At 58.5% G+C, this 10,642-nt stretch overlaps 1 protein-coding gene across 1 annotated transcript in view; it reads left to right on the top strand.

The window, feature by feature from the left end:
- Positions 1-6,463: 6,463 nt before the first annotated feature.
- FAAH2 (fatty acid amide hydrolase 2) overlaps positions 6,464-10,642 on the top strand; it is a 7,537-nt gene continuing 3,358 nt past the window's right edge. The window contains exons 1-8 of the mRNA XM_017817869.1: positions 6,464-6,655; positions 6,905-6,987; positions 7,255-7,388; positions 7,669-7,878; positions 8,263-8,382; positions 8,854-8,989; positions 9,778-9,895; positions 10,227-10,346. Coding sequence (XP_017673358.1) covers positions 6,464-6,655; positions 6,905-6,987; positions 7,255-7,388; positions 7,669-7,878; positions 8,263-8,382; positions 8,854-8,989; positions 9,778-9,895; positions 10,227-10,346 — 1,113 coding nt within the window. The remainder of the gene's footprint in view (positions 6,656-6,904; positions 6,988-7,254; positions 7,389-7,668; positions 7,879-8,262; positions 8,383-8,853; positions 8,990-9,777; positions 9,896-10,226; positions 10,347-10,642) is intronic.

Genomic DNA, 10,642 nt, shown 5'->3' with positions numbered 1-10,642 from the left:
AAGGAAGGAAGGAAGGAAGGAAGGAAGGAAGGAAGGAAGGAAGGAAGGAAGGAAGGAAGGAAGGAAAGCAGAGTCCTCCCAGAGGAATCATCCCCAATATCCTGTCCCCACAGGAGACCTGTGACCCAACCCCCCATTCCCTCTCCAGGTGTTGGCTGACGTTTAGCTCCTTTGCCATTGATGGCACAGAGCACAAGGTCATCTGCAGCCTGATGAACATGAGTGCATTGCCCACCTGGTACCTGAAGGAAAGCAGAAATGCCTCCATGGGATATTTTCACATAGCAACAAATTCCCGTCACCCCTGGAACACAGGGAGGACAGCCCTGCACAGCTCCAGGGCTCCCTGCTCTCAGGAGCACAGGGTGCCCCAGCCATCCTGGTTCATGTACATCCTCACACTGGTGACTGTCCACAGGAGGGGAGGGGACAGAGGCCTTTGGAAAGGGTTGTGTTTCTCCATAGACCAGCTGCTGATGATTACCAATGGTGCCCCAAATAATGGGATTTTCCTGCTGTGTGGGCAGCTGTGGATACCACACGTGTTTGTGGCTATTGGTAGGAACTCACAGGCTTTCCAAATACCCTTTACACCTTTACACATGTGGAAAGCCATGTGTGATGCCAGGGTTTGAAATGCCCATCTGCTGCAGGTGCTGGGGTGGTAGGGCACAGCACATGCCAGGCTGCATTGGGGGACAGGGACACATGTGGCACTGTGCACAGGTACACTGGCCAGGCCTGCACTGCCTGGCACGAGCTTTTCACTCTTCTGTTGAGAGCACAGCTGGATGGCAGGGCAGGCCAAAGGAACTGCAGCTCTGGGACACACTGGTCAAATTAAATTGGGCTCTCGTAATGCTAATTATACACCCTCTTCATACCACAAACGCGCTGGTCTTTGAGGTATTTCCAACATGCCAGAAGACACAGCCAGGCAGAGCTGGCCCAGGCAGCCTGGAAGGCCTTGGCAAGGGTTACCCAGTGCCCTCAGGAGACATGCAAAGAGAACCAGAATCACAAGAAGGCAAGTCCTTGGGACAGGGACCAGAGCAGCACACAGCTCACCCCAGTTTGGCCCATGTGCTTGGAAAGGGGAAGCTAAGGGGCAGTTCATTGCCAGGACACAAGAACAGCCCCATGGTGAAATGGGGGTGGTGATGTCTCTTTGGGGACGGTAGGACCCAGCCCAGCCCCGTAGAGTGCCACCATGTCTCAGGTGACCTGACCACCCGTTGCTTTGCCATGTGCCTAAGGACAGCTCTTGCTTGGGGGGTTTCTTGGGCCAGACAAGCCAGCTGGCCATCAGCAGATAAGTCTGCCTTGCTGGGGATAGTCCCCCAACGGGGTCAGACACACTTTCCAGAGAGGAGTGGAAAATTCCTCTCACCGTGCAGGCACTCCCTGCAGCCCGGGCACACCAGCTGTTGTCCCGCAGGACTTGGCATGCCCCAGAGTGTTTATCAACACCATTTCGCAAGAGCCATGGCACACAGCCTGGCAGGGGCATGCAAGCTGCTTGGGCAACCTGCTCTGCTGAAAGCCCATGCTCTTGGGAAACACTCATGTGGCCTGCCCCAGGCAGGGAGCCAGGCCGGGAGTCCAGTGTGGGTCCATATCATCTGAGTGGCCCATCAGCACCTGAGTGGTCATCAGCTCCTGATGGCCATCAACATTTTCTTCTCCTTTCCTCCTGAATTCAAGGATGGAACTCTGAGCTTTGCTCTTGGCTCTCTCTCAGTCCTGCAGATCACTTCTCTCAGTCTCTTCTGGCAGGATTGTAAATTACCTCAACAGGCTGGTCCCCCCTTTCCCAGGGCATGCTGCTCTGTTCTCACAGGGGACATGGCTTGGGGAGGAGGCTGAAGGGGTCTGGAGGTATCAGCAGGAGCAAGAGCGCGACTGTGTTGACAACACATCTGGCTGAGGGATGCCCTGCAGGCATAGACAACACATCTGGCTGAGGGCTGCCCTGCAGGCATAGACCAGCAGCTGTACAATGCCTGAGAGATGACACGGCAGGGCCAGCCTGTCCCCAGTTAACTCCAGATGTGCAACTGGCAGACACAGTCCCCTTGGGCAGGGAAGGAAGCGGGCACATCCCAGACAATGCTGACTGGGCAGGACAGGGGACGTGGAGCTGCAGTCAGGCCACCCCCAGGAGCCAGTGTGAACCCTGCAGTTGTCCTGGCCAGGGCTGGCGATGCCCACCCGACCCCACGGTGCTGAACATGGGCACGATCAGCAGGCGCAGCAGGAGGGTGTCAAAAAGGCAAAGTGTCATGGTGTTCTGCACTTCTGGAGGCACCATGGAGCCCAGGAAATTTCTTCGCTGATCCTGAATTCTCAAGATGCACCCCAAAGCTCTGCTCAAGTGGGAAATGGGTGGTGGGTTCACGGGGTGGGTGTCACAACTCCCAGGGTAAGGAGGCAAAGCATGACTGCCCCCAGCCTCTCAAAGGGGCCAGGAGCTCCCCTTGGCACCAAGGGGCTACAGGGCTCAGCCTTCCCCAGTAGCCAAGGCCCGTTGCAATGGCTGGGGTGCAGAGATCGAGCGGGGTGCTCCAGGAGTGGGGTCCACCCCAGGAAAGCCATCCACCTTCTGAAGCACTGCACAGACTCTGCCCCAGTCCCAGCGCAGCTGGGGCGGCAGCAGCGAGCAGGCTTCGTGCAGCCGCCAAGATGTTTGCTGGAGCAGAGGCACGCATAAACATTTTGTTTAATCAAGGACACTGAACACAGTGTACCCTGGCTCGGTGCGGAGGGAACAGATGCGGCCCTGCGGGGCAGGGGCCAGGGACACCGAGCGGCGGTGGCAGAGCGACCTCCCGTGGCACGGTCCCGACCGCGGGGTGCTCGGCGCCGTCACTGCAGGAGAGAGGAGTCCCAAAACATCCGCCTTCCCTGCCCCGCCACCCTACTCTGAAGGGAAGCTGTCCCCCGGCTGTCGGCGGGTCTGGCTGCATCCAGGACGGTCCCTCCGGCTGCCGTGCAAGGCTTGGTTTGGCACAGCCCTGCTGCAGCCGCGCCGGGATGGAGGGGGAGCTGGGAGAGCGCTGAGCTGCCCTGCCGGTGGGTCTGCAGGCGGTGTCCCCACAGCAGCGTTGTACCAAAACCTCGGCCGTGCCAACTGCTGTGTTCCCAGACAGGCAGCGTGGGATCCCCTCGGGCCCTCCTGCCCTCCACGAGTGGGGTGTTCAGGCTGGGTACCTCCTGTGTCCCGCCAGGCCCATGACCGCAGCGAGGGCGAGGCGAGGTCAGAGCCCTTCCTCTGCCAGCCTCGGGCATGCAGCACGGGCACCCAACTAGCAGCTGCCCAACGCTGCCGGGTCCTGGGCCAGCGGGTAAGAAGACAGCTGATGGAAACACGGACCACAGCATCCCTCTGTGGTGGATCTGGATAAGGGCAGGCTTGGAAGAACTGCCGTCAAATTCGGGGGACTTTTTTTGTTTGTTTGTTTGGGGTTTTTTTCCTGGGATCAGCTGGCAATTAAGAATCTGAGTTGCTGTGTTTAAACCTGAACCTTTAAACACCCTTTTCCTCTCTCCCCACCCCAGCACTGTGCTACACAAACTCCAGGTTTCTTCTGAAGCTTTATTTTAAGGAGAAGTTTCAAAGGGCTCCTTTCACAAAGAATTGTGCTGTCAGGCTCTTTCTCTTCTTTTAATTTCATGAAAGGTGTTTCTTGTCCAGTGGTGACAAGATCCAAGAGAGCTTTGGAGAGCACCATGAAGGCAGCCAGACTGCGGCTCTTCTTCCCACTCGCCTCATGCTCTGCTGCCAAGCCTGTTCCGTGGCTTCCTGGGCAATTAGTGGTTACAACACGCATCCACACAGTTGGCAAAACCACTCCAGCTTTCTGTCTGTCCTTGCTAACTGCTTCTGGTTTCTTAAGCCTTTGGTAATGATGAAATGACTGGGGATAATTTCCAGAGTGTAAGACCTGGGATCGTGTTTTTCTTCTAAGCAGCTGGTGTCCCTTAGGATAAGGCAGTGGGACAAGTCTGGATGGGTGAGCTTTACTCTGCGTTTCCAGCCCCCATGCTCTTGGCAATCAGTTTGGAATTAACTGGCTTCTTAGCCAGGGTGGTGTTTGCTCTGTAAGCTGGTAACTGAAAAGCAGTGCCAATCACTTCAACCTCAGGCTTCCGGACCTTATTGCTTTATTTTTAGAGCACCTTTTAGCCCACTAGCAGCTGATCCGGTGTGAATTTCAAAGCCCTGTTCTTTAAACCCTGAAAGACGAAGATTAAGGGAGACACTTTCCTCAGCCAGAGCTTAGGGAAGGTCTCTGCAGAGCAGCAAGGAAGCAGAGACCCAGGACAGAAGTGGCTTGGTTCATACCCCTCTCTGCCAACATTTGGAAAGGACTTGAGGGGGAAGTACCGGCAAATCCACTGAGAAATGGAGGAAAAAACTGACAAAAGCAGTGCTGGGATTACATTTGGGAGGGCTGTCCTCTCCCTTCTCCATTGAGAGGAGTTTTACCATTCTAGCTCTGGAAGAAACCTGCAGGACCCTGACTTACCTCTGAGCTCCAAGGGAGCCTTGCCATCCCTGGCTCTGGGCCTGGCAAAGCTGAAGATGCAACCACCAACACTGCCTGAGATTTGGCAAACCCTGACTTACCACTGCTCCTCAGCAGGGGACTCTGGGCCTCTGTGAGCTGCAATGGCAGAGACACAGGTGTGAGGAAAGGTTTGGGCCCGTGCACAATCCTATTGTAACCCGAGGGGGTGGGGGTGATTAGATATTGTGGGGGGAAAGGCAAAGGCTACCTAAGGGCCTTGGTAAGGTCACAGGCATTCCAGCAGTGTCAGAGCAGTGGAAAAGCAGCTGTTAAGCCACCTGTGCACCATCAGCCATCAAGCACAGCACTGCTGGGACCTGCCCCCGGGCTGGCTGGTGTCTGTGGTCAGGGACAACCTGCCAAGGGAAACACTGAGACACTGAGGAACTAAAATCAGCAGAGGACAAGAGTTTCCCTTGTCCTTGAGAGAGCACAGGACACCCCAACCTTTTACAGCTGGGAGCCCCTCGGGCTGATGACCTGGTGACCAAACCCAGGCAGACAAAGCTGCTGTCCGTGCTTTCCCAGGGCACAGGAAACTAACCCCAAGCAGGAAAGCGGCTTTTCCCCTTCCCTTCTCTTCTTTCCTTTCCTCCATTTGCATCAAGCAAGGAGAAAAGTACTTTGATAAGAGTTTGTGAAAATAGAACTACTATCAGGATGACTTCCATATAAGCTTAGGTTTTAGGGGACAGAGGTCGGTCGATGCCCTCCCAGGGCGTGTGAGCTGCAGATTGTCCCATAAACGCTGATGTGTTGATTTTGCAGCTGTAAAAGATTTTCACAAGGAACGTATCCCCTTGCCTGCCCCACTTTGCACTGATAATTCAATCGCCAACTCTGTGGAAGGGAAGAGATACAGTAAGGCCCACTCAGATGCTGATTAAATCCTTGCTTTAAAAGACAGGATTTCCCCCCCCAGCATTACCAGTTCTTGTAACTTTTGTCCTGAGGTTTGAGTATTATCCAATCTCTTCCAGATTCCATAGTCAAGCACCTGAAAACCTCAGTGCATGTTTGACAATAAGTGTGATAATGGTTGCCTTTTATTAGAAAGCTTGAGAATGAGGCTTGGTGTTTAAAACGCAGAAGAACGTTATAATTAGGTGTCAACTTTAAACTGATCGGTGTTAATGCCCCATAGGTCGGTAACACCCCACAAGCGTGTTTGTGTGCACAGCCTGACCCTGAGGACAGGTTTTTGGATGTGGACAGACAACCTCTGCAGGAAAGGGAAGTGTCTCCTCCACAGACCAGCAGGGCAGCCCGAGGGCACTGCGGGTGCACCCGGCGGTGCTGGGCTCGGCCCCAGTGCTCCAGGGATGTGCCCAATGGTGCCGGGATCAGCCCCGGAACCTCCGGGATGCACCCAGAGGTGCCGGGCTCAGCACCCCGCAGGCTGCCCCCGCACCTGCCCAGGTGAGGCTGTCGCCGCAGCCCCTTCCCGGGGCGGGTTTCGCTGTCCCCGCACAGTCCGCACGTCGGGAGCGCCGCTGTCCCCTCGCGCCAGCACAGCTCGGGTTAACTGGCGGTTACAACACGCATCCGACACAGTCCGCAAAACCACTCCAGCTTTCTGCGCGTCCTTGCTAACCCCCTGTGGGTTTTTTTAAGCCTTTGGTAATAAAGAAACCACTGGGGGTAATTCCGGAGCGGAGGGGCGGGACGACCCGGGACGGGCAGAGTGGGTGCCCCCCGGCTCCGCCGCGGGGCAGCGCTACGCTCCCCGGGGGAAGGTACGGGCGGGCGCGGCACCCCCGTGTCAGGCGGCGCCGGCCGCGGGCCCCGCGCACAGGCCGCGGGCGGGGCGGGCGCGGTCGCCATGGAGACGCCGTCACTTCCGCGCGGCCCCGGGGGCGGGGCGCGGCGCGCGCAGCGGTGGGGCCGGTGCCATGGCGCTGTCGCGCGCGGAGCGGTGGCTCGCGCTGCTGCTGCGGCTGCTGTCGCGCGCCTGCCTCGCGCTGCTCGCGCTGCTCCCGCCGCCGCCCGGCCCCGGCCCCGGCGCGCGCGCCGTCCCGCCGCCGCGGCGCGAGCTCCTGCTGCTGCCCGCGCGCCGCCTCGCGGCGCTGCTCCGCGCGCGGCAGGTACCACCCTGCGCCCCCGCGGGGGGGGGGGGGGGCCGGGGGGGGAACGGGCACGGCAGGTACCACCCGGGGTGGGGGAGGAGGGGGGGACAGCGGGGACCGGGAGTGGCCCCGGGGGGCAGCCACGGGACTGTGACCGCTGTGTCCCCCTCGGAGAGTCTCGGCCGTGACGGTGCGGGGGGTACCGGGAGTGTCCCGGCCGCCCCAGCGCGCCCCTGACGGCGGTTCCCGCCCGTGGTCCGTGCCCAGGTGACCTGCATCGAGGTGGTGGAGGCGTACGTGGAGAGGATCAAGGAGGTGAACCCCCTGATCAACGCGGTGGTCAAGGACAGGTGAGCGGAGGGCGCGGCTGAGGGGGTGCTGGGCTCCCCGCTTGCCCCTCCTTCAGACCGGGGCGATGCTCCGCACCGAGGGCACGGGGGGCCCCGCGCGGTGCTCCCGGCGGTGGCTCAGCCGGGACGGTGCTCTCGGCTCCAGCACAGACCGGGGGGTCTCACCTCCCGTCACAAGCTCTTGCTGCAGTTGGGGTCTGCCCGCCCTGCGGGAACCCCGCTGCTCGCCGGTCCAGTGCCAGAACATCGCCCGCTGCCTCGTTGCAGGTTTGAGGAGGCCCTGCAGGAAGCCCAGCAGGTCGATAAGCTGCTTTCAGAAGGCCCTGGCGATGACTATCTGGAGGAGAAGTTCCCCTTGTTGGGAGTTCCCCTCACTGTCAAGGAGGCCTTTTCTCTCCACGGTGGGTTTGCCTTTGTTCCTCTCCGCTTCACAGGTTGTGACTCACCACCCCAGGGTGGTGGGTGGCTGTGGCAGGTGCTTGGAGGGAAGCAGTTTCCCTTTCCTTGGTCTGCACCAAGCTCTGCCTGGGCTTCTGTGTCCGTGTTCACTAGTAGCACACAGGTGCTGCAGAGCTTGTGGTGCCTCAGAGGAGCAGCCCTCGCTGGAAACCTCCCTCCTGCAGCCCCGGGTGGTGTCTGGGCGCTGGCCCTGACACCTTCCTGTCAACCTTGGCACCGCAGGGATGCCCAACACCTCCGGCTTGGTCAACCGCCGCAACGTGATCGCCACCTCGGATGCCACAGTGGTGTCGCGGCTGAAGCAGGCGGGTGCCATCCCACTGGGTGTCACCAACTGCAGTGAGCTCTGCATGTGGTATGAGTCCAGCAACAGGGTCTACGGGCGGACCAACAACCCCTACGACCTGCAGAGGATCGTGGGTGGCAGCTCAGGTGAGCCCCGGCATCTCGGCACAGTCCTGCACAACCGGCGGGTTTAAAATGCAGCAAGGGAAGGGTTGCAAATCTCTGCACGTGGCTTTAATGCGTCCCTGGGCTCCTGCAGAGCTCACAGGCCTCTTCCCTTGGCACTGCTGTTGGGCTGCTGGGGGTCCAGCTGGTTTGTCTCTTGTGAGTGTTTCACCTGGCATTTCTTAGGCTCACTCTGTCTTACTTTGGCAGAAATATCCCTTTGGCCAAAATTCCCCAGCTGTCCCCCAGCCGCTGCTAAAGCAGGCATGGCCCCTGCCCCTCTGGGTCACTGTGAGGTGCTCCTGCTTTTGCTGGATGACTCGCACCATAAACCTGTGGGGTTTTGCCATGTTGTCTCCTGTGCAGGTGGGGAGGGTGGTGTCCTGGCAGCTGCCTGCTCAGTCATAGGCGTGGGCTCTGACATCGGTGGCAGCATCCGGATGCCCGCCTTCTTCAACGGAGTCTTCGGCCATAAACCCACGACAGGTAAGGGGGTGTGGGGGTCTCCTCCTCCCCAGCAGAAATGCCGTGAGGTGGAATGGGGGCTGTGGGATGAACTCGTCTGGGACACCCCTGTGCTGTTCTCTGGTGGAATTGCTGTAAGGGGTCAGGTAACTCCTTGCATGGGACAAGCCCCCTGCGGGAGCACAGCCGGGCTTTGCAGCGGGAAGCCTTCGGTGGCAGAATGCCAGGAGCGTGGGAGACAGGGAGGGGTTTTACCCAGGTATTGCATCCTCAGCGTGGGATGTTTTCTCAAGGTTGGGATGTTTTCCTGGCTCTCAGTATCCTGGCTGGGTGCTTTTCCTCCCTTCCCCACCCCGTGCACCTTGCCATCAGCCCTTGTGAGGTGTGCAGTCCCTGAGGAACCACGTCGCCCTGCGCCCAGAGCCCCCCAGCAGGGCTGCCCTTGGCTGGAGGCAATGCTCAAGGTGGTACCCAAGGTATCTCTGCTCGCAGGGGTGGTGCCCAACGACGGCCAGTTCCCAAACGCTCACGGGGCACGGACCAGCTTCCTGTGCACGGGACCCATGTGCCGCTATGCCGAGGACCTGGAGCCTGTGCTGAGGGTCATGGCCGGGCCCGGGGTCAGCAAGTGAGTTGCTCCCACTGCTTCTGGCTGCTGAGCTGGAGTCAGCAGCTCTCTAATCTGCACAGTGGGTCAGTCCTTTGTACGAGACAGATCTGCACCCCACCCAGTTTGTTTGTTACTGATTTCCTTCCTCTGCCGCTGGCTTCAACGGGACCTTTGCAGCTGGGACTGTCCTTCCCACCATCCACATGCTCTGTGGAACAGGCAGCCATGAGCAGACTGTTGGTTCCCTCTTGCAAGCTGGTTCTCAGTACTGTCCCACGTGGCCCTCCCCTCCCGGACTGGCCTTGCTCCTGGGTGTTACAGGGCCTTTTTCCTGTTGCTGAATGATGAGTTTTCCATCCCACACCACAGCCAGTTTGGTTCCTGCATAGGTCTGTGTAACCAAGAGCCTGCTATGTGGCAGGTGCCAGTGATGAGCAAAGCAGAGATGGGGCAGACAGGGCAGCCCTGGTTTGTGCCACAGCCTGCGAGCAGCTGTTGTCTCCATTACCACTTCTGTTTTTCCCTGGCTCTTGTGCAATCCCAGCCTTGGCCATGGATGGGGTTTGTAATCACAAGGTTCTTCTGGAGAGATAAGAATTTTCCCAACGGCAACTTGCTGGGACTGATGGGGCGGGAGAGCAGCTGGGTAGACTGTGGGCAGCAGGTGTCTGGGTGTCCTCAGGGTCTGACCTTGCCACCCTGGGAGGCAGAGCAGTGTCTCCTGAGGACACATTAACATGTGTGTGAGCAGTTCTGGCAGCTGGGGAGGAGCCGGGGATGGGTTTGTGACAAAGCCCCTTTCCCAGGCTGAAACTGAATGAGAAAGTGTCACTGGAGAAAATCAAATTCCACTGCATGGATCACGACGGCGGGTCCGTTTTTGTGTCACCTGTGGACAAGGAGATCTTGCAGGCCCAAAAGAAGGTAGGAAGGAGCAGAGGTTGGTTCTCGCTGGGGTGAGCCTGAAGATAGAACCTGGGGACACCAGTCGGAGGAGCCCTGGGGAGGGGAGGGAGCTGCTCTGTGTGTGGGTCCTGTGGGGACTGGCAGGATGGAGGGCTGGGGAGGCAGCTTTCTGTTCCAGTCCTGTGCTTCCAGGGGTTAAAAAGTAGAAAGAACTTTTTCTTCTATGCTAAAGAAGAAACAAGGAGATCTTGTGAGCAGATGCCCTTGCCCTCTTCTCTGTACTTTCCATGGGCTGATGGCAGCACCTCACAACCTTATGGAAACAAACCCTTCCTACTCGTCCCTCCAGGTGGTGGAGCACATCGAAAGTGACCTGGGGGTCCGAGTTCAGCATGTGTCAATCCACAAGATGAAGTATTCTTTCCAGATCTGGTCAGCCATGATGTCGTCCAAGGACAGCAATGGAGAGGTGCGTCAGACTGAGTTGGCAAAGGCACAAATTTGGTGGCAGCAGGGAAGAATCAGCTGCCTGGGGCCAGCAGTGGAGAGTTGTAGGTTTTCCAGACCTGCCTGAGGGCTTTCCCTGCTCCATTTTCCCCCCCAGTCCTCCCTTCATCACTTCCCAAAGACACACAGCCCCTTCTCCCTTGCTCTCCCATGGGATGAGGCCGTGGCTCCCAGCAGAGGAGCAATGTGGTGTAGGGAGGGGAAGGTCGTTTTGACACATTGACCTTCGTGCAGGTTGGTAAGTCAGCCCAGCAGGGA

Source organism: Lepidothrix coronata, unplaced genomic scaffold (assembly GCF_001604755.1).
Source record: "Lepidothrix coronata isolate B3197 unplaced genomic scaffold, Lepidothrix_coronata-1.0 Scaffold2, whole genome shotgun sequence".
NCBI classification, from domain to species: Eukaryota; Metazoa; Chordata; class Aves; order Passeriformes; family Pipridae; genus Lepidothrix; species Lepidothrix coronata.
This window is presented reverse-complemented; position numbering and strand designations above follow the sequence as displayed.